We start from the raw sequence: 23,757 nt of genomic DNA on the forward strand, positions 1-23,757 counted from the left end.
TTTAAAAGCTGCTGGAGTCGACTGTATCCTCTCTTGCTCAGTCATCGCCGGGATCTTGCAGGATTTCATTGTTCCTTTAGCTGCACAGGACTAATTAATTTCTGCCATCTATTGGCCAGAAGTTTAATTGCAACACAAAAATGAACATGCTCTGAAAATGTATACAACAACCAAAAAGTATTGTGAAAAAAATTGTGATATCTAACGGTAGGAATAGTAATTTAGGAGTTTGTATTTGTGAGAATTTGACGATATGACATCTATCATGAAAAGTGGTACTGAAACGAAATATTGTGATACTATAGGAACAAGTTTATATTTGTAGTATTGTCAAGTACTTGTTGAAGAATTCACAGACCACATGACTCTTGACGAAGTAGTAACTGCTTTCATTTGTTTTGAAACCAAAATATGTACAAACATCTGCTTTAAAAGCCGCTGGAGTCGACTGTATCCTCTCGTACTCAGTCATCGCCGGGATCTTTCAGGATTTCATTGTTTCCTTCAGCTGTGGTGGACTGAATCACTGCTGCCATCCAGTGGCAGGAAGTCTAATGGCAAATATTCCCAAATTTTAAATTAGTAAATAAATACATATAATTTCTTTATTTGATACACACTTTATATTAAAATATATATAACCATAAAATAACTATGACAAATCTAAAATATGACTAGAAGCCAAAAATAAATAAATACAATAAAACAGTCACGGACAGAAGTTGCGAAAAAATGTAAAGTTATTTAAGTTTATAATAACTTTTTCTTACACCTCAACTAATAACACACATTCTTGACGAGGCGGACTTTCCCAAGTGTTACAAAGACGTCTCTCTCTGCATGTAATGAGCTGCAGTTGCTTTAAAAATAAGTGAACCCATGAATAATTCTCAATACCGTCTTCACTCGCTTCTCCACTCAACATGCAGGCAGTGCGTTTTCAAGTAATTTCCCTTTAAATTAAGCTTCTAGTTCCGGAATTTCAACTGCCGAACGTTCCTGACATGGCAATTATTCCCCCCCCGCCCCCCTCACACTCCTAACTCCATATACAGTAAACAGCAGAGGTCACGATGTCACGCACGCTCCCCACATCCTATTGACTTGTCCCATCAGCGCTCAAGGTAATCTGTGGTAAAGTGTGAAAGCTGCTCGGCTGCAGTAATCCCACATACTTCTGCTTCCTGCTGCATCACCGCTGCAGCATTTAGAAGCATTTAGAAGAAGCATCGGAACGTAAACAGAGGCACATGTTCGCTGTGATGTGGAAGTAGATCAGTGCCAAAGGAATATTTAATTGTTAAGTTTTCAATGAAGAAGAAAATTTGGATTGTTTAATTAATTCATTTAAAAAATGACCTAATTTAACAACTTTTATGTTTAAAGTTTTTTTATTATTATTATAATTATTGTTTTATTATTGGAATTCGATAAAATATTTTTATTTAAAGGTTTATTTTTTATAATGAACTGTTGTTGTAAACATAACACATTTTAAATATTTTCAAAAATAATAGCATTTTTTAACACATGAGTAAGTAAGTAAGTAATTTTTATTTATATAGCGCTTTTCCAGACCAGGGTCACGAAGCGCTTAAACAATCAAAACAATATTTAATAAAGTATATACTTTAAAGGTCAAGATAAAACTGAAAACACAACAGAAGTTCTAGAAAATCAAGGAAAAGCCTCCAATAATACAAAAAATACATTTCTGAATGCAATATTTTTTAATTTGAAGCCTTTTAAATTCGATATAAAATGTTATTATAGTGCTACCAGACAATATAAAATGAGGACCGAGCTACTTGATCGAACTGTTAAACCGACATTTTGATATTTAACTTGAAAAGTTTACAAATTAAATGTTGAATTTACATCATTATTTACAGAATTATTGGAATTATATATACTATGGAGGCATGGAAATGATATGTAAAAACAAAAATAATGTCTCTAATTATGACAAATGCAAAAATATATTTATAAAAAATACCTCAATATTGAGGTAAGCTGCGGAGGACTAATTCACTGCTGCCATCTATTGACCACAAGTTTAATTGTAACACGTAAATGAACAAATGCTGAAAATATATGCAACAACCAGAACAATCTAATTAATTTAAACAACACTTTATTGAAATATAACACTTTAAATATATATTAAGTAGTTTTGAAAGCCAAAAATACTACTTTGGGGAAAAAAAAAGAAAATTCATACAGTGCTGTTTAATATCGATAAAGAATTTAAAACAATATTTGCGATATTTAAATAATTAGGAGTGTGTATTGGCGAGAATCTGGCGATACAAATACGTATCACGATACAAGGGCAACAATACGATATATTGTGATATTCTAGGAACAAAAATATATTTGTAGTATTGTCCGTTGTCTGTTTTCATTTATTCTGAAAACAAAGAAAAAAGTATTGTGAAAAAAATTGCGATATTTAAGGGTAGGACTAGTAATTAGGAGTTTGTATTTGTGAGAATTTGGCGATTGGTAATACGAGCAGGCCTGGAAATGTTATGTAAAAAAACAAAAACAATGTCTTTAATTATGATGAATGCAAAAATATATATAAAAAGGCCTCAATATTGAATAAAAAGGGAAAAAAAAAGCTGGAGAGCCTACTACTGCAGCTGCAACAAAACAAGATTTCTAAAATAAAAACTACACAATAATTACAATGCCAAGTCAAGGATCAAACCTAAATATATAGGGATCAATAGTGGGGTGCTCTACCAATTCAGCATTACGGACTATTGACGAAATGGGGGTAATTAATAAGAGATCAATTAAAGAATTGTTTAGTATTTCTTGGCCATTTTTTTTTCAGAACTTTGTGTCCACAAATCTTTTTTATTTTACACTGCCATGTCTGGGACTCCGTAGAATAATATATATATATATATATATATATATATATATATAAATAAAAATATAATAAAAAAACAAACATATTTTAAATATATTCAATTTGTTATTAATTATTTTCAAAAAACAAACAAACATTTTGTCAATATATGAATTAAATTAAATTATTCAATAAGAATACAGTCAACATTTCAGTATAGTAATTATTAAATTACATTATTTAAAAAATAATTAAATGCTTAAAAAATGCAATAGAAAATGAAATACAGATTCTAAATGTTACATTCAATATCCTGATGGCACTGATGTACTTCCGTAGGAGGCCACCAGCAGGACGTGTCACTGCTGATGCTAGTCCGGAGCCAGATGTCGACGCCACGTTACACAAGTCAATAGAGCGTGGACCTGCTTATTAAGAGGTTTTTTTTTTTTTTTCTTTCAGAGGATGACAGTCGACGTCGACTCGAGGCACACGTGTATGTTTTCTAATTCCTCACGATAACGGCGTCGCCACTCCGACGGCTGACAGCTGGACGTCTCGCGTCGCTGTGATGCATCCGTGACAGAAGGGCAGCTTGTGTTGTATCAAATCCCTCCTGGCCGACCCTTATTAAGATGCACCTTGGACGACTCAATGACAGTTTTAATCACATCGGTTCATATTAAGTTCATCAGATGTGTTGATTTAATCCCTCGGGAAAAAAAAAAGAAAAGTGGATTTGTTAAAAAAAAAAACAGGATTATTTGGTGCCTACTGACTTTTTACATCTGTATCAAGGGTGTCAAACTCAATCACATTAAGGGATAAAAATCTGTCCACGGGTCAAGATCTAATGTTGACAGGAAGTTCCAAAAATGATCTCTTTGTTTCCTTAAAATTCCCTTAAATTCAGTTGAACTCTCTGTACCATTCAAATCTCTTGCTTGTCTTATCTTAAACACTGGAATCTTAACAATATCCACATGGATTTCACTGGCCAGACTTTAACCCCAGGCCTTCAGTTTAACAGCGTTAAATGTACACACTTAAAACACAGGAAGCTTTAAATATTTAACGTTGTGTTACCATGAAAAATTCAAGGCCCTAATTGCAACATCTAGTGTGTCACTTGGCAGCGACCAATTAAAATTAATAGACCTTGAATACTAGACGTCTCCCTCCGAAAGTAAAAAAAAAAAAAAGGAAAAAAAAGTTTCTTTCCGTCTTCGCCTTCAGATATAACTCAAGTGAATTTTAATTACCTCTTCCAAGAAGGTTACGTAACTCATTGAAATCATTCAATTTTAAATGGATTTTCAGGAACACACTCGTGAACTTCCACGAGGCCGTAGTGACACTTTTTTTTTATTGTTCGTCTGGGATCGTTTTAGGAAAGTTGGATGAATAAATACTGTAGTTTATAGAAGTCTGGTGGAGCGAATTGTAGTACAAATTAAACTGAAGATGTAAACCTGACATGGTTTATGTTTTGGCAATAATAGCTTTCACACAAAGACAGGAAGCAGAGTTAGAAGAGTCCGAGTTGAAGATGCTTCAGGAAGTAGTTTGATTTTCTATATACTTTTCCTCTTATTATTTATCATAATTTACATTCATCATCTCTATTCTTGATCTCATCTTAATCACCGACATCTTTCAAGGTCATCATATCAACATAAAAAGCCGGCCAAAATATTAAATCTATATCTATAATGCAGTTGATTCAGAACTCTGCAGCGAGAATTCTAACCCGCTCAAGTAGAAGAACTCACATTTCTCCGATCCTTAAAACTTTTCACTGGCTTCCAGTTTCTTTCAGGATCAACTTTAAAATTCTGGTTCTTACTTTCAGATCTATTCATGGTCAGGATCCTCCTTACATCACTGATCTGATCCAGCCTTACACCCCAGCTCGGGCTCTGAGGTCTGTGGATCAGAATCTACTGATGGTTCCTGAACACGGCTCAGGACCAGAGGAGAGAAATCTTTTCAGGCTGTTGCTCCTCCGATCCTCCTCTCTCTTTGCGCTTGATGGATCTACTGACTCCTTTAAGAAACATCTTAAGACATTTTTATTTGTTCAGGCTTTTCCTTGATTTTCTGGAACTCCTGTGTTGTTCTCAGTATTATCTTGATCTTTAAAGTATATACTTTTTTGAATATTGTTTTGATTGTTAAAGCGCTTTGTGACCCTGGTCTGGAAAAGTGCTATATAAATAAATATTACTTACTTACTTACTTTCTTACTTGAGTCATTTGAGTCACCCTCTCAGAGGTGCTACAAGGGTCCTTAAGATTTCTTCTTTGGCTCAAAATGACCGCCATGAATCTTTGTCTGAACTAAGCCAGATTTTTTTTTTTGACCTTATTAATTTTAAAAGGATAAAAAGGCCAATGGCGTTATTACTACTAACTAGTCTCTTATTATTAGTGCTACAATCGCGTGAATAGGCTACTTTTCTTCGTCTAGTTCAAAGGAAGGTTTTAAACTAAACCAGTATAAAATAATAAGCAAAGTTACAGCCTTTTAAAAGTCACAAGCGCACCAACATTTTTATCCTTCTTTTAGTACTTCCCGCATTATTTTTCTGAATTGGTCACGATCGGCCAAAAATGACGTTAGCCTCTTTTGAGTCCATGTAAGCATGTTTAAGAAACAATTACATTTTTAAAGCTTAATTACACAGCCTTTGAATTTTTCAATTCCTTTTTTTTTTCGCGGTTTTGCACCTTATAAAATACCCTGGGCAAGGAAAGGTTAGTAGGCTCGTGAGTCTATATTTTGAGGTTGTTTGAAGCTCCCAGTGTCTCAGGGTAAATATCTTATTTACTTTTTTAATTATTTTTTTGTAGAAATTGTCATGTCGAGGCTTCATTGGTACATTACAGATGAGCAGTTTGAAGGACTTTTTTAAGTGAGTCTTTTTGGACAAAGAAAATTAAGCACCGGTCACTACCATCATAGGAATATGCACTTTTGGCTCTAACCAGTGATGTGCTGATGAAGCTTCATGAAACAGTGTTGTATTGTTTAGAGGTCAGAATGTGGCGCCATCAGTTTAAAAACGATGGGATGTTTCATTATGACAGTTGTTCAAAACAAAGGAATATAGTACATAGACCGCCATCTAGTGGACTCTGAAAATGATGACAGTGCTTCATGAAGCTTCATCAGACCATCACAAGTTAAGACACTGTATCATGATACAGTGTCCTTATTTTGAAAGGCCACTAGATGTCGCTCCCTACTTTATTTTTGGCTCTAATCTACTAATTTAAGGAAACCTGTCATAATTTTTAACTTAAAGTGCCATCTAGCGGCCTTTCAAAATGAACACACTGTATCATGATACAGCAACTTTTCTACATGGCAGTGTAACGAGTCTCCACCAACTTATCACTAACTGTAACTTTTAAAAGACACATATTTAAGTATCCCTTTAATGCTTGCATTTATTTTCCGAGACTGGCACTGTAGAAAAATCAGCAAAATAAATATATGGGGCCAATTAAATAAACAACAAATACATGCATAACAAATACATCTTACCAAAACGCTAGTAGCTCATATACACCTGTAAGGTTTTTATGTTGAATAAAAGGTATCAAAAGTCATGTTTTTAGAAGGAAATAAAATAAAAAATAAAAATAAAACCCTTTATGATAAAAAACTGGAATAAAATACTATTTTTTTTAGTATAAATTCTTTTAGTTATTTATGTTTTAATTATCATCATTTATTATTTTAACATTATTATTCTTGTTTTATTTATTATTATAATTATGTTTCAATTGTGTTTTTAAAAATTATAATTACTATTTTTATACAGTTATTAGATAAACTCTTTTTTTTGTGCGGTAACAAATTAGCCACTGCATAAGATACATTTTACAAAAGCATACCATCTACTAAACCAGTTATGTGATAATTATTTGACGAATTTATTAGTAAAAAAGAAACATTCATATAGTATCACTGCGGCTGAATATGAAAGCGCCACTATAATGGACAGAGAACGCTGAAGGCTCTCTCTAGCAAAAATATGATCACATTTATCGTCTTCATACATTTTCTCTTTCTCTGCCCAATTATTATCTCCACTCCTTCTCCTTGCGTCCACATTTTCTCTCGTCCTGTGGCGAAAGTGATGCTATCAGGCGGCGCGAGCCGCCCTGCATCTTGATGAAACTGCCCCTTAAAAAAGAAAACAACACGGCCGTCCATCAACCGTCCGTCTCATCAACCTTCATTAAAGCCCACTCATGCTATCGCTAACAAGCCCGGGCCTCGTTTCCAAAATAGCATCGCCATCTTTATTCCAATAGCGTCCTTCAATTAATCTGTAGCCAAATTGAATTGAGACCCATTAAAGGGCACTAGGTTGGCTGCGTTTACCCTTGCTGACTTTCATCTAAAAATTGAAAACTGTCGCAGATTTGTATTCAAAGAGTCGCCCCGCGCAAATGATGAGGTCATTCGGTTACTTCTCCGAACACCAATTATAGCTTTAATGAAGGTGTTTTGGTGGATACCCAACATAAGATCAATGGAAATTGGGCTACTTCCTGCTCTAGACGATGAAACGGTTTCAGTCGGTGAGTGTTGCTCGGGTACGGCGACGACCGGTTTGATGTGGGAATTCTAATCACGGACCGACATTCAGATAAAAAAAGAGTAAAAAATAAATCGTTTAAAGTTTGTTTTGGTTGAAGGTTTCAGACAGTTATAATCTGTAGGCAATAAATTGTCCAAATTCCTTTTTTTTCCTAACTATTAACAAATGCCTTAAGGACCAGTACTGGTCCATGTACCGGGGTTTGGGGGTCCAATGGTGTTCAGGACACACAAAATTTGGGGCAACTTTATACTGGAATGTCCGTGTAGGGTCTCAATTATCCGGGTCGTGGTTGTCTAGAGAGTTCCAAAGCAGGGAAGTGGACTATATACTGGACTATACAGTATACTGGACTATTTAATGGACTATATACTGTATATATGCTGGAATACTTGTTTCATACTTGTCCCTTCAGTCTAGTGAGAAACAGCAGTATAGGATTGCCATGATGGCAAGAATTACAAGTTCTATGTTAGATTTTTTTATTATGTATTGCATCAAAACTGTCAGGCCTGCATTCTAGTACCAGGTTGGAGGAAGTTCTAAAGAATGGTTAAGTGTAGAACCAGTACATTGCAAAAAGTACTGTAAGTAGAAGTGATAGGTCGATGATACCTCATGAAACAGCTGTACTGCATCATGATAAAGTCTTAATTTTGAAAGGCCACTATATGGCACTTTTGCTACAAATTCTTTGGCTTACTGTAAATCTACTAATTCCATGAACCTGGCATCATATTTAAACTTGGAGTGCCATCTAGTGGCCTTTCAAAATTAAGACACTGTATCATGATACAGTAGAAACGGTTTCATGATACAGTATACACTGTTTCATGATACAGTGGACACTGTTTCATGATACAGTAGACATGGTTTCATGATACAGTAGACATGGTTTCATGCTACAGTAGATACTATTTCATGATATGGTAGACATGGTTTCATGTTACAGTAGACACTGTGTAATGATACAGTGGACACTGTTTCATGATACAATAGACACGGTTTCATGATACAGTGGACACAGTTTCATGATACAATAGACACGGTTTCATGATAAAGTGGACACAGTTTCATGATACAGTGGACACTGTTTTATGATACAATAGACACGGTTTCATGATAAAGTGGACACAGTTTCATGATACAGTGGACACTGTTTTATGATACAATAGACACGGTTTCATGATAAAGTGGACACAGTTTCATGATACAGTAGACACAGTTTCATGATACATTGTCTTCATTTTGAAAGACCGCTCGATGGAACTCTCTGCTTTATGATATGTGGCTCTAATCTACTTATGCCATGAAACGTGGCATCATTTTCAAAGCGCCATCTAGTGGTCAAAAAGAAGACGCTGTATCATGATAAATGTATAGGTTCAAAGATGAGTTGGTAGTTCGGGGGATCAGGAAAAGTGTTGGTGGTACTTTTTAAAAAAGGATGCCCAAGTTGCAGAGAGGCAATATGATGTTGAGTTTTTGAGGTTGGACTAAGTGAAGAGGTCACCATGAGTGCACGGCAGTATTGATTCCTGCTAAGGAAGAACACCACAGATCCAGTGACTGTCTTGAGGATGTTGACAGAGTCAAGTACACACAAGGACAAAAGGTGCTGCTGACCTCGAGAAGACCCTCCCAAGATCCTCGATGCATCTGAGAAAATATTTAAGTGTCGGCGTACACAGAGTTTTATCTTATCATCCATTGATATGGAGTTACAGGGAGTAGAGAAAACTGATGAGTGTTCGGAATCAGTCATCCAGAGTAATAGACAGAGATCAGGGGGATACGAGCGACTAGGGAGGATTCATAAGACTGGTTAAGGTGGAGGAGGTCCACATGCTGTAGCATCCACACATTTTTTTGTGCTGAAATACTCAAAATAAGATGCTTTTTTATATACATGTATAAAAATTGGTGGCTGACTTGGAATATAACCATGACGAGTCAGCAGAACAACTACGCTCAACGTTTTTATTTTTGCAAGCAAAACAAGCTGACATTTTTAGCTCTATTCTGACATCTGCTTTAAGCGTTCTCCACGAGTGTTACATTTAAATAATCATTTTGATATACGTCTTATTTTTGAGCAAAGCTTGGCAGAACAAGCACTTCTGTGATCTTTGGGTGCGAAATCAAAGTGGTTTGAATCACTAAAGTAAATGAAACAATGAAAATATTTACTTTGATTCACTGTTGTGTGGATGACAGTGACAAACTCTCGCACTAAAGAAGAAAAAGCACCGTGAGTGGACATACCTCAGCCAACGGGCATATTTTACTCTTTAAAAGACATGAATAAATAAAATAATCATAAAAAAATAAAATAAATTTCTTTGTAGTTTTAAAAAGAGCTTGTGTTGCTCTTGCAAAACTATTAATTTCGTGTTTGTAAACCAAAAAACATTCAACAGATATGAAATACCAAAAGAAAATCTCTCTGTAATGAATGAATGTAAAATACACAACTTTTTAAATGATAAATATCACACAAGCTTATTTTGACAGGATAAAAATAAAAATTCCACAAAGGTGATGCTACTAGTTCTGGGGTGGCCAATGAAAAGTTCCCAGGGGCCTCATAATTGACTCTGACTGATGTAAGGGGCCCAAAGAGAAGGGCCAAAATGCGATTTATTTTTACTCGAAAAAACACACAAAAAAAAAAGATTTTAAATCAAAATAACTACAGATGAGGTTAAATCTTTTTGTTATAAATGCTTATTCCTATTGATATATTTAGAGTTATTTATGATTTAATTATTATAATGTATTATTTTAACTATGTTATTTCCGTTTTATATTTTAATATAATTTTTATTTTATTTTATTTTTTCTAATTATTAATTAATTAATTAATTAATATTTTAGTTATTTTATGTTTTTGAATGTCCCAATGATTGTATTTACTGATTAAACTACACATTTCCCAATGTGGAAAGAAAAATCAATATAAAATATAACCGGAAAAAAAAATCCAAATATAGACTCGCTGCACACTGCAAAACTTTTCCTGTCTGTGACAAAGTTTTCAATTTAATGTTGAAACGGTTAAAGAAAATAGACACTTTAAGTTGAGGTTCTGAAACAGATCATTCTTTGTCTATGTCAAGAAAAGTTTGGACATCTCTGACCCAAAAGAACCGACAAAGATATTCTTAAATGGATTTTGCAAAAAAAGTAGATTTTTGAGAGCAGCCAAGTAAAAGAGAGAAACTTTAGATCTGTGAAATTGAGACGATTGTCACCTCGGTCTATTTATATATATATAAAAAAACATTGTCCTTTTTTGTCTCAACCATTCTCCTGCAAAAACATGCCTTGAGGACTTTTTTTTTTTTTTTTCCCGAGCACATCGACGGTAAAATGGGGGCAGGAATGAGCCAGGCTCTATTTTCGTATCAGGAGCAGCAATTTCCTGTCAAGTAGCGAAGCTGAGATTTATGGTTAAAACGACGCAGCTTAGGAATCTGTTTGTTAAAGACCGCGGTGGAACCACATCAACGGCCCGGACGTTATGTGTAAACAAGGCTGTGATGTAAGACCTACTCAGTCTCAACATTAGCACGGAACGACCGCGGTCGTAAAAAAAAAAACGAGCAGCGGATGGTTGTTGAATAAAAAAACATTCCTCATCTCAGGACTTTTCGACACAAATGACGCCGCCGACTCAAAGCGAGGAGACTAAACAATGTTTATACTTATATATTTGGAAAAAAAAAAGAGTGTGAGCTGAAGAGAAAAGCAGAAGGTGGTGGATGTTATTTCACGAGAAGACATCTGTTCGCTGCCGTGTGTGAAAAGAGGAAATTCTCTTAAAGAGGTCAGCGTGGGCTGCCGAGGAAATCCCTTCTCTGTTCACAGGGGCGAGACTTCAAACTCCAATGCATACTAATCAGAGGCTCAAAAGTTTGCGGGAGATGGTTTGACTCTCGAATGATGAGATTGACTCTCGAGCATTTGCAGTCCCTTTAAAATGTACAAGCTAGTTTCGTCCGAGGTAGATGATTCAAACTTTATTAAATGTCTGTTGACATTTGTGAGGTCCACAGTTGCATTTTTCTATTTCACGATACTGTATCGACATTCAACTGTTTTGTATAGATTTATTTTTCAAATCAAAACAAAAAACAGAACAAAAACATATATACATACAATATATGGTTATTCTTTTTGGAGCTTTCTAATCTTAATTCTTTTATTGGTTATATTCCATAAATGTGTCCAATTTGGATCAGATTTACAACATATTTAATATATATTATATACAACATACAACATATTTAATATATACTGTAACTATATACAGTATATATATATGTTTTTTTCAGCTCTTTAAGGGTATTGCAAGTTCCAAAATCTGAAGAAAGAATGGAATAAGTTCAAGAGTTCAGGCAGGTTCTGGGACTTGCAATAGCCTAAAGGAGCTGAAAGAAAATAAAAGGTATATTAAATATGTTTTACGTTAATCATCATTGGACGCATTATATGGAATGTAAGTTTAAAAAAAAAAGAGAAAATAACTTAAATAAATAAATATATGATTACATTGTTTGTGGATTTATTACATAAAGTTAGGGAAAATTAAAGTATAATGAAAGTATTAAAGTAATTAACGTATTATAAAACATTTTGAGTTACAATTAACATGCAAATAAACACAGCGTTAATTTTTGGATTGCAATTAAACTCACGCCCGCTAGATGGCAGCAGTCATTATGTCCTACGCAGCTAAAGGAACAATGAAATCCTGCGAGATCTCGGCGATGACTGAGGACGAGGGGATACAGTCGACTCCAGCTTTTAAAGCTAATTTTTGGACATATTTTGTTTTTAAAAAATAAAATAAAAGCAGTTATGAGTTTGTCAGGAGTCATGTGGTCTGTAAAACTGCAACACCGGAGTCAAGTACTCGACAATACTACAAAATATGACCTTGTTCTTACAGTATCACAATATATCGCAATATGCACGAGGCTAAATGTTCTCGATTTTACTTGTTGTTTCTTGATTTATTTATAAAAACTGAAATGTGCAAAAAGTAAAAAGAGTTCAAAATGCATTACAAACATTAACTAGTTTACTAACAACATATAAAATACCAACAAGGAAGAAAATATCCCAAGGTCGAAACGTGGAAAAGACACTTAGTCTGTTTGTGATTCTACAGAGAAGTTGGCTTGAGGGTAATTTTGTCAAAGATTGTCTATCAATGTACGGAGCTCTCACTTTGACAATCTTAACTATAATGTTTATAACAGTTTGCACAATGAAATGAACATATTTATTTCAATCATAATTCCGCCTTTTTGTATCTAACTTGATGAGATAATCAACTCAAAGACAACAAGAGCTGAAAACTTCATCATCATCTGACAGATTGTGGAGGTTTCAGAACTGCACGGTCGCTGTCCAAGGTGCTGATGAGTTTGGACACTGGCGAGCTGGAGCGTTCCAGGAACTGGTTCCCAGATAAAACTGTAATTACCAAATATGGTAATTACAGTTTTACTTTGGAGCGTAATGGTGAAGCTCATCAACAGCTCTGTGTGTGCCCGATCTACAGTTTAGTTTGAATGAACACCCAATGATTGGACACATTATGTTTGGAAACTAAGAGGCGTTTCACCATATTTTTTCGTGCCTCATTAGGTCAGTTTACTGGATAGAACTTTGATTCACAGAGGTCTTTATTAACAAGCATTTCATCCTGTTTGACCTTCAAGACAAAATATTTTGGTTTAGTCTGACTGGAAAAATAAAATGTATAACAAAAAAAGAATAAAAAAGCAGTCTTCCAAAACAAAATAGCTTAAAAAAAAAGTTTAATTTAAGTTTTAGGGCGAGGGCAACTCGATCGGGAGAGCTAAAGACCTCCATGAAAATAAAGAATCGTCATTTGTGTGGTGTTTTTTCAATTTTGGGGGTGCGTCATTGGTTTTCAAATGTCCTTTTTTTACATCATACTTTGTCATTTCTATTCCAATAGCTTCTATTTCCGCTTTTTTCACACCCCAACTAAGGAAAACATCAAACCACGGAGACACCAGGTATTTCATCATTTAGAAAATATATGATCTAAGGAATACTTGGTTAAAATAGTCTCTTTTTGAACATAACAAACCAACATGTTGTCAAAAGCTTCTTCTTAACTTGTAATTTACTCCTTCTATTTGAGACATTCGGCCATCAATGAACCCACTCAACAGTTTTTAGATGATTTTCATGGAATAAATACAAGACATGGGAAACCTGAGGCCCGGGACTCTGTTTAAGCGGCCCTGACGTGAGCATTGTAAACCTGAAAAGACTGATCATGTTTAAATGTTTCCTACATTTATTTGTTTTGTACTATTTTCATTCTTCTTCAATACTAGTTCAACTGTTGAAAAAGTGTATTTCCTTTAGTCTTTTTTTCTCTTTGGGTTTAAGGTTAAAAAATGATTTTTTTTAAGGTGGTTTGTATCATATTTTATTCATAAAATCAACATATAAGCACTAAAATAACATTTACACTTTATTTTTATTTTTTCTATTCCTCCCTTTGTACTTAAAGGGAGACTTCCCATCATATAGAGAAGAAGGAAAAAAAAGGAAGGACAAGGATTTGGTGGTTAAACGATGAGGTTCAGAAAAATGCAGCTACTGAAGAAATCGTGAAATCGAATAGAGAGAAATGGCGACTGAAACCTGGATTAACGATACAGTTTCCTTGTACAAAATCTAACTCAAAACGTTGTTTTCAATATAAATAGATCAATAGATGGATAAACATGTAGTCATTCCTCTTGTTCTTCAATCAAATCAGGAGATATAAACCTGCACTGCTGATAGTTTTTTCGAGAACGCTGTCTCAGCAGAAATGACAATCCTGCGGAGCTCACATGGAAAGTAAGGTCCGGGGTCAAAGAAGGATTTGTAGCCAATACTCACAGAGGTGTACAGGTATCCGTCGCTGTTCATGGCGAGATACAGGCCCGTCTTTGCGCCCTGGATCGCCACAATCCGCAGTCCCACGGGAATCAAGTTGAACTGCGCTGAATTGGATTAGAACAGTAGAGAAATATTACAACAAAAATTGAGAATCAGTAATATTAGAAACATTTTATCTGAGTTTTCTACTCTTTTTGTTGCGTATTAAACTCATATACAGTTGGAGACACAATCAGAAATATCTTCCACAACCTCTGTTTAAAGTAAACAGCAACACAAATGGACCAAAAATACTCATTTTCCTTTCATTTCTAACCTAATAAATCTGAGAGATATTTTTATACAAAACCAAACATTTGGGCTGTGACAGCACCTAGAGTGGGTAAATGGAGGGGGTTACATAATAAGCACACAGATTGTCCAAACGGTCAAATCACACTCACAGAACGCGCTGCTTTCATCCCGGGTGCTGTCCATGGAGCCGTCAGGTTGCATCTGAAGGTAGTAGCCATGTTGGCTGTACAGTCGTGTGACGATGCCCTTGAGCTGTGGTTCTGTGCAGAAACAAAGAGGAAACAAAATGAATTCCTTTTTATAATTTAGTGAAGATGGAAGTTGTCACCAGAACGGTCATTGAAATATTGGATTTTTACTAATTCTCTACTATAAAACGTCAACATTGAAATATATAATGCATAATGGGCAATATTTTTTGCTGAGTTAGAATTAAAACAATAAATTCTGGCTAGGATAAAAATTTCAACGTTGAATTCACCCACAAATCTGACCTAGCCATATGTTGGTCTATGACTGTATTTTTATGGGCAGTTTGAGGTCAAAGCAAAACGATAAAACTTGTAGAAACAAATATAACAGATACTACAAATGTCTTTGTGTAGAACTTAATTTTCTTGTTTAACATGGAGAGTTTTTAAAAACAGAATAAACTCGGAAAACAATGCAGTAACTGAAACAAAACCACTAAAGCGTGCCTGATTCTGTGATTCTGTGATTCCAAAATGTCTTCGCTTTAGAACTTAATTTTCTCATTTCCTGTAGATTCATTTGTCTTGTCTTTTACAGACCTTGAAAAAACCCGTTAAGACATATTGTTTGGGTTTGATTATTCTTGTTAATATTTTTGTAATTTGTTCTAGACTGTGTTTTTCGATTTTAAACTTTTTTCTTGTGTCTCAGATAATCAATAACATAAAGTATAAATAGAGTATAAAGATGAGAGCTAAACAGTTCTTAATTCAGATTGAAATTGGATATTCTATAAGACTGTCCTGTATTATTCTCCTTGTACAAGTAAAATGAATGACTTTAAACCAATTCTGATTTCGTTTGACTTCAAATTCACAGCTTTAAGTCAGACTCCCAACCTGACAGTGGCCCATCTCAAAGGTCCGTGGATACAATACAGAAATAAAGTTTGGCTCAATTGATACAAGTTAAACTGGTATCAGGGTCATCAACTTTTTTGCAACTGCGAGCGACTTTTCTACACACTTGAAATTACTTTTTATATAATATTAAGCCTGATAAATCTTTTTTTTTCTCTAATACATTAATCACATTATTGATCCTCTAATAAATACCAATGTGGCAACTTGTTTCCTGCTGGTCTCGTCTGTTTTCGGAGGAGGGCCAAAAATTGACAAACAATAAACTGTACTGCTTTTTTTTTTATGGCCCCGTTACCTACATCGTGGATAATATTTTGGCACATTTGTGATTGAGTTCTACTACAAGTTTTTTAATAATTTTATTAAAGTGAAATTTTAAAATTATCTAATAGAAAATTACTAATCCTTCAAGCGTTTTCCAGGTCCTGATTGTATTCCAGAACATCACAAAACTGTAATAACATGTCGTAAAATTCATTAATAATATAAATTAATGTATTATACAACGGGTAAAGAACATGGAGAGTTTTCAAAAATAGAATAAACTCAGAAAACAATGCAGCCACCGCAACAAAACCGCCAAAGCGTGCCTGATTCCGTGATTCCGGTTTTTCCGCCACCGCTAGTATTTTTAGTCAAAAGTTACAATGCGACGAGTCACTTAAATAAAAGATGTATATAATCAGGAGGAGGTGCAGCAGCGGAAGCATGTTGGATGGAGAGAGAGAGTGAATGTTTAATGAGGTGCGTCCCTGCAGCATGTTTGTGTTCATCTAACTCTTCTCACACTTCATCAACTCGCCTCGTTGAATTCCCGTGGCCTGCAGAAACCTCAAGTCCACGTCCCTCTACCCAGCCCCCCCAACAGCCCCGCCCTGTTTCCGGTGACTTTCTTAAAATCATTTAGTCCGGAAAAACTGACCGTTCACTCTCAATGCAGATTTAATGAGGTGGATAAAACATGGATGAAGGAGTTTACGGTCGCACGACCCCGGGTATCATCGGGGGAGTTTCCTTTTTAGCGCTGTATTCCAGCCCGTGACCTCCCACATGCTCCCCCGGGGGACCTGGGGGCACTGCGCAATCTGCCTTGTTCTCCGGACTTGCATGAGGAACAAGAGCATGGCAGAGGACACAAAGAAGAGATCTGTGGAACCATTTTCCCAAAGGAAGTGTGCCAGGGTTGACGCATCAGTGAAGTTGTGACCTACTCCCATTGTTACATGCCGCAGCAATCCTCTCCCTTTCAGAGCGGCTGTCAAAATATTTCTCCTTCTCCGTGTCCTCACTTTTCCTCTCTTTCATCCTCGTTTCTTATCAGACGGTGACGTCGCATATCGACCAATCAGAAGGGAATTGAGGGGAATGTTCCATTAGCATTAGCAAAGTGAGATAGTTAAAAAAAAAGGGTGATGGATCTTTTTTGCGCCACAAAAATAACAAAACGACTTAATATCTACAATTTCCCCTTGAAAGCTGCTACAAGGCTCAAGAATAAGACGTAAATAGCATAAAGCCACAGAAAAACAGAACTAAAAAAAGCATAAAATGTTTTTTTAATAAATATTTGTATATATTTACAATTAACAGCAGAGACATAAACACACAATTACATGAAAATATGTTAACAACAATATATGACACATGACAAATGAATAAATTCAATAATACATCTTTAATGCATTCACATTAATGGCATTTGACATTAAAACCAAAAAGAAAATGAAAGTCTATGATTTTTAGTAGATAAGTAGATAAGTTTTATTAGATTTTTCTTATTAATCAAATGTTTTTTTATGATACATAATTACTTAATTGTCACAGCCAAAGACCGTTCAATCTAAGCCGGGTTCTTCTCCGAGTTTCTGTCTGTTTTTTCTTGGGCCCCTGTTGAATATTATAATTTGCTCGGACTCTTTTCTCCACTTTTGTAGTGTTTTTTCCTACTTTTGTGTCTCGAGATTACCCCACAATTTAACTCTTTTAGTTGAATTGAATCATGTAAACACACATTTACAATAATATAGGGCGCAAAATAAAAGGCATATACATACACAAACAAAAAAAAAAGAAGAAATTAGTTGTTTTTTTCATAAATTACAGTTAATAAAATAGAATACATGACCAGAATATAAACTTTATATTTGCATTGTTATTGGTAATGCTCTGATGTCTTAATACGTGTGGAATAAGCCACAAAAAAGATGGAGATATCAGATAGAGTTAAGTGTTTTTCAGATAAAAAAAAAAATGTTCACGTTAAAATAATGTTCAAATAATTTGAACAAAACATTTTTTTTATTAAAAAACTGAATTAGAAATAACTGAATAACAACACGAAACGATGCAAAATAAAAAAGCACATGCAAAAAACCCCCCAAATATTACTTATTGTTTAATTAAAATGAAAATGGACTGTTTAAATTTCTAAATAAGTACGTTATGACTCGTACGAAAACATAACAAACACCAAGGTAAAAAACAAGGCGTTACAAAATTGTTTCATTTTTAGTTTAAAAAACCCATATAATATATATTTATTATTTATTTATTTATATATTGCATAATATATTGTAACAGTCATTCTTAAAAGCCACAGGGAGTAACAAAGCTTCATAAAACGGTGTCCTACTTTTTAGAGCTCAGTAGGTGGCGCCCTTAGTTTAAAAAATAAACATAAAATATAAATATATTTTGTGGCTTCAAAAGGATAACTTCTGATTTAAAAAAAAGGGTCTTTTTTTTCCATTTATTTAATTTACAACAAAGACAAACACAGATTAACAACAAACTAGGACGAAAAACAAAACAAACACCTAAAAAGTCATAAAAAAAAAAAATGTCATGACAGTTATATATTTGAAGTTATTATATATTTCTAAATGTGTAACTTCCAGTTAGGAATGAAATTATATTGTTCAACGTTACTCTTTTAGCCCAAATTCAATCCCAGTCGAATTCTCTTTGAACCCATAAAGCGTCAAGTGCAGCAACACGACTCTGAACATGAAGATAAACAAAGCGTCGCATGATAAAAACAAGAGACTCGGTAGCATCAAATAACAGAGGTGCTCCACATCCCCGAGTGGATTCTGCCAACTGCTGCTCTCTCGCTCTCTCCACAGCATCTGTGGCTGCATAATTTGTGCAAACACACACACACACACACACACACACACACACACACACACACACACACACACACACACACACACACACACACACACACACACACACACACACACACACACATTGTAGGACTAAATCGGCACATTTCCCTGCCATTCTGTCGCGGTAAACGTTGAAATTAGAGTAAATATATCACGTCTCAAACTAACTTGACACGTTGTTACGCCTCGTTAATCAAAAACGGCAAATAAAGTGGGACCATTACTCAACACCGACGCGTGGGCCAAAGTCACATTCGCGTCCTGAAGGTCACGGAAGATACAAACAGGGAAGAAATCGATAAGCTCGAGAGAAATATAAATGCTGAAGGCAGGTCAAGTCGCCTCCAAAAAATGGTCTGTTTATGAAAAATAATTCTGGAAAAAAAAAATTGGGATATTGAACATTTTCTGTCACATTATTAAAGAGACACTAGATTGTGTCTTTGTAATCCAGATAAAATGACAATGTTTGTGGTCAATTGTTGTAGTTGAATTAAATAATAATATTATAAAATTCAAGTAATTTATTTCATTATAGCAATCGCCTCTGAAAAAAAAGGAAGCATATGAGATTTTCAATTAAAATCTGAATGGTTTTGGACTGTGGGAGGAAACCAGAGTGCACAGAGAAAACCCATGCAAGCACGTGGAGAACAGACAATACAGAGGATTACATGGAAACACGGACAAATACGAGTTTGTTTCATTTTCATTGGATCTAAAAATGTGTTTAAATGAATCAAAACTTTACTTTTCAACGTCAGTTTCTAAACAATGGTTGGCAAATAAATAAATAATAAAATAAATAGTTACTGTGACTGTTGTGTTTCGTCAAACCAAAAGAGAGGAACAAAGAGTGAAAATATGATGGGAAAACTTGAAAAAACAAAACAAAGCAGGTAAGCGTTTACTAATAATAAAATAATAATTGTGTGGGGCTGGAAATAGTCACTAACAGGATAAAAAAATGAAGGAACAAAGTCCTTAAGAAAGTTGTATTTCAAGTTAGAGATAAAACAAAAAACCTCCCTTTATTGTAAGTAAGTAAGTAGTTTGTATTTATATAGCGCTTTTCCAGACCAGGGTCACAAAGCAAATCAAATCAAAAACAAAATTCAATCAAATATATACTTTAAGGTCAAGATAACCTCGAGAACAACACAGGAGATCCAGAAAATCTTTTTTTTTTGTCAAGTCTCTAGTACAATACTGCAAAAAAACAGACCAGAAACTGTTTCCTTTAACTCAGGAAAATCTCTAAACTCAGGAAAATGATGTAACAACACGATCTTGAGTTTGTAATCCATGAGTTTGTGTCTTCTCGTCTAGACTATTGCAACAGTTTATTTCTGTGTCTAAACAATAAGGATCTGTCTCGCCTCAAGTTAATACAAAACTCTGCACCGAGAATCTTGACCCGCTCTAATAGAAGAACTCACATTTCTCCGATCCATAAAACTCTTCACTGGCTGCCAGTTTCTCTCAGGATCAACTTTAAAATTCTGGTTCTTACTTTCAGATCTATTCATGGTCAGACTCCTCCTTACATCAGTGATCTGATCCAGCCTTACACCCCAGCTCTGGCTCTGAGGTCTGTGGATCAGAATCTACTGATGGTTCCTCGCACACGGATCAGAACCAGAGGAGAGAAATCTTTTCAGGCTGTTGCTCCTAAGCTTTGGAACGATCTTCTTCTCCCTCTGTGTTTGATGATCTACTAACTCCTTCAAGAAATATCGTAAGACATGTTTATTCGTGCAGGGTTTCTCTTACTTTTCTTGGGGCTTCTGTGTTTGTCTTTATTTCATCTCGGCCTTTTAAAGTATGTATTTTTAACTGTGTATTGTTTTGATTGTTCAAGCGCTTTGTGACCCTGTTCGGAGAACGGAGCTTTACAAATAATAACTTACTCACTTATTTGTTTCTCCTCTATCTTTAAACTTTAAATGATACCATGTCGGTTTCTGCCAAACATCTTGTGTTACTCAAAAAAGCAACATTTTTTTTTTTTTAACTTCACAGGTTTGTCAAGCCGACATGTCTCCAGGGGGAATATTTCTTTTTTTCTCCTCTCTAATCCCCGCAGAACTCCTCTGACAGACAGTAATGGGTTATGACAGCAGTCTACCTCTGGTCGGATTACCGAGGCGCACACTGTTGTTTACATGCACAGCGAGTGTGTCATGATGAGGACGCACACGGAGCCTCCACTGTACCGGCAAACATAAGCCTGATAGCAACTGACTCAAAGGTCGAGCCGAGGCGTATATAGATGGTGATGTAACGCGGCCCGCGACTTTATTCTATGGACACAGCGGCAGATTAAAGTCTCCCTGTTTGTTGTGCGTCGTCCGGAAGAAACAACACAACTGCTGCGTCTGTTGTCACTCGAGTACAGAGACCAGACATGGACGTAATTGGTGGAAGTCGGAGACGCTCGCTACATGAGGGGGTTTAAATGTCGGCATTATATTCAAGATCCGAACTTAGGTTAAAAAATAAATCATATAAAGTTGGTGAATTCACTCATTTCTATTGTTTTACAGGCTTATTTTTTCAGGAAACAACTGCTTCACATGTATTGAGTCACAGGCTCATGTTACTTCAGAGAAAATAGAATCTTTCTTTGGAATCAAAAACACCTTTCAGGGAAGAATTGTTTCTGTGCGGCCTGTTTATCAAAGGTTTTTTGATTTGTATGTATTTTTAACTGAGCCTTGTTTTGTTGTTTAAGTGCTTTGTGACTAGTGATGAGCTGATGAAGCTTCATGAAACAGTGTCATGTTGTTTAGAGGTCAGTAGGTGGTGCCATCAGTTTAAAAATGATGTTATGTTTCATTAGAACAGTAGTTCAAAACAAAGGAAAATAGTGCAGAGGCCGCCATCTAGTGGGCCTGGAAAATAATGACACTGTTTCATGAAGCTTCATCAGACCGTCCCAAGTTGTGACCCTGGTCAGTGAAAGGTGTTTTTTTTTTTACCTATAATCAGTGTTTGCTATCCCTAAATCTGTGAAACGTATCTTTAAAATTTGAAGAGATAAGACACTGTTGATTTTTTGGGAAATTTTTGGGAACACTATTGGGAGACTATTGATAAGAGAAAAACTGATGTTGAGTGAAACATCTTTGGATTTCAAGACAGTTTGGTAAATATTAGGGATGCAACAAATGTGTCGGCCATCAAAAATCTTCAGCCAAAAATGGTTCATAGTTTTTTTCCGGCTTTTGGCGGGAATTTTTTAATTTATTTTTATCATCAATCGACCACGTGAACAGATATTCTGATGACACAAAAACTGACACGATTTTCTTTTTAAAAAAAATCTACATTAAACACATTAGGATTGCTATGGTGCTTTCAAGAGTGAAGGATATATTGTCACATAAAAGCACAGTGTCAATTGTTTTAGTTTGATTATTACTATCTTACATTTTAATTTATGCAATTTTCTTTTTATAATATCTTTCGTAACCTTTTTAATTGTCGGGCAAAAGACAAGCTCAACTGATTAACTTATTTTTCAGCAGTTGCACTTATTGTGAATGAATTTTGTTATAGTAATACTTTTTTTTTTGCTTTTTAACACTTGTTGCCTCTGAGTCAAGGTGACCCGGAGGCCCAAAAACAAACGTGTTCGTCGTATCCCTTGTGTTATTTCTGGGTCAGTAAACACATTAATTTTTTTGCCTTCGGGTCACTTTGAGCCAGAGACAACACAAGGAATAACACAAACACATTTGTTTTTGGTCCTTCTGGTCACCTTGGCTCTGAAACAACACGGAGGATAACACAGACACATTGGTTTTCAGGGCTTTGGGTCACCTTGACCCTGAGAAAACCCAAGGGAAACCACAAACATATTGGTTTTCGGGCCTTCGGGTCACCTTGACCTTGTGATAACATAGGGGATACCACAAGGACATTTGTTTTTGGTCCTTCTGGTCACCTTGGCTCTGAAACAACACAGAGGATACCACAAAAACATTGGTTTTCAGGGCTTTGGGTCACCTTGACCCTGATACAACACAAGGGAAACCAGAAACGCATTGGTTTTCGGGCCTTCCGGTCACCTTGACCTTGAAATAACATAGGGGATACCAGAAAGACATTTGTTTTTGGTCCTTCTGGTCACCTTGGCTCTGAAACGACACAGAGGATACCACAAACACATTTGTTTTCGGGCCTTCGGGTCACCTTGACCTTGAGAAAACATAGGGGATACCAGAAAGACATTTCTTTTCAGTGCCTTGCGGTTCAAAATTGTATACATCTTTCATTAATAATAATTAGCAATTGGCAAAATAAACTTTTTGTTCCGTCTGTGACCTCGACTGATGAAATATTCCAGCCCTTTTATTTGTGGAGCTACAAGCTTCAGTCCGTGACACAAATCGGTGAAAAGCAAAAAGCATCATATTTCGCTCACGTTTCCAACACTCAACCGTGACCACCGGGTAATTGGATCAGCGCTTAAAATAAAGCTGATACGGCTCATAATCACAACTGATTACACAATATGTGTCCTATATACATGCTGTGAATGATTCGTGGCGGCGCCTGCAGACACTGGAGCTCCGCCATTGCACGCTTGAAAGACAAAAAATAGAAAAAAAAAAAGCACATTATCTTTACCCCTGTGCTGCAGAGCTTTTTTTTTTTCCCAATATAGATCCCGATCCCGGGCACCAAGTGTGGGCCACTGTCCCGGGTGTTTTCCCAGGGGAGAATAAAGGAGTCGCATGACTGCGCTCGTCACTCCT

The 23,757-nt window shown here is 35.5% G+C and overlaps 1 protein-coding gene across 1 annotated transcript in view; it reads right to left on the reverse strand.

Moving 5' to 3' along the window:
- The window catches only part of LOC148066070 (fibroblast growth factor 11-like), a 56,991-nt gene that overhangs the window by 13,795 nt on the left and 19,439 nt on the right, over positions 1–23,757 (reverse strand). The window contains exons 3-4 of the mRNA XM_087806661.1: positions 14,859–14,969; positions 14,416–14,519 (exon numbers count right to left, since the gene is read on the reverse strand). Coding sequence (XP_087662787.1) covers positions 14,416–14,519; positions 14,859–14,969 — 215 coding nt within the window. The remainder of the gene's footprint in view (positions 1–14,415; positions 14,520–14,858; positions 14,970–23,757) is intronic.

This window comes from Callionymus lyra, chromosome 14 (assembly GCF_982586985.1).
Source record: "Callionymus lyra chromosome 14, fCalLyr1.hap1.1, whole genome shotgun sequence".
Lineage (NCBI taxonomy): Eukaryota > Metazoa > Chordata > Actinopteri > Syngnathiformes > Callionymidae > Callionymus > Callionymus lyra.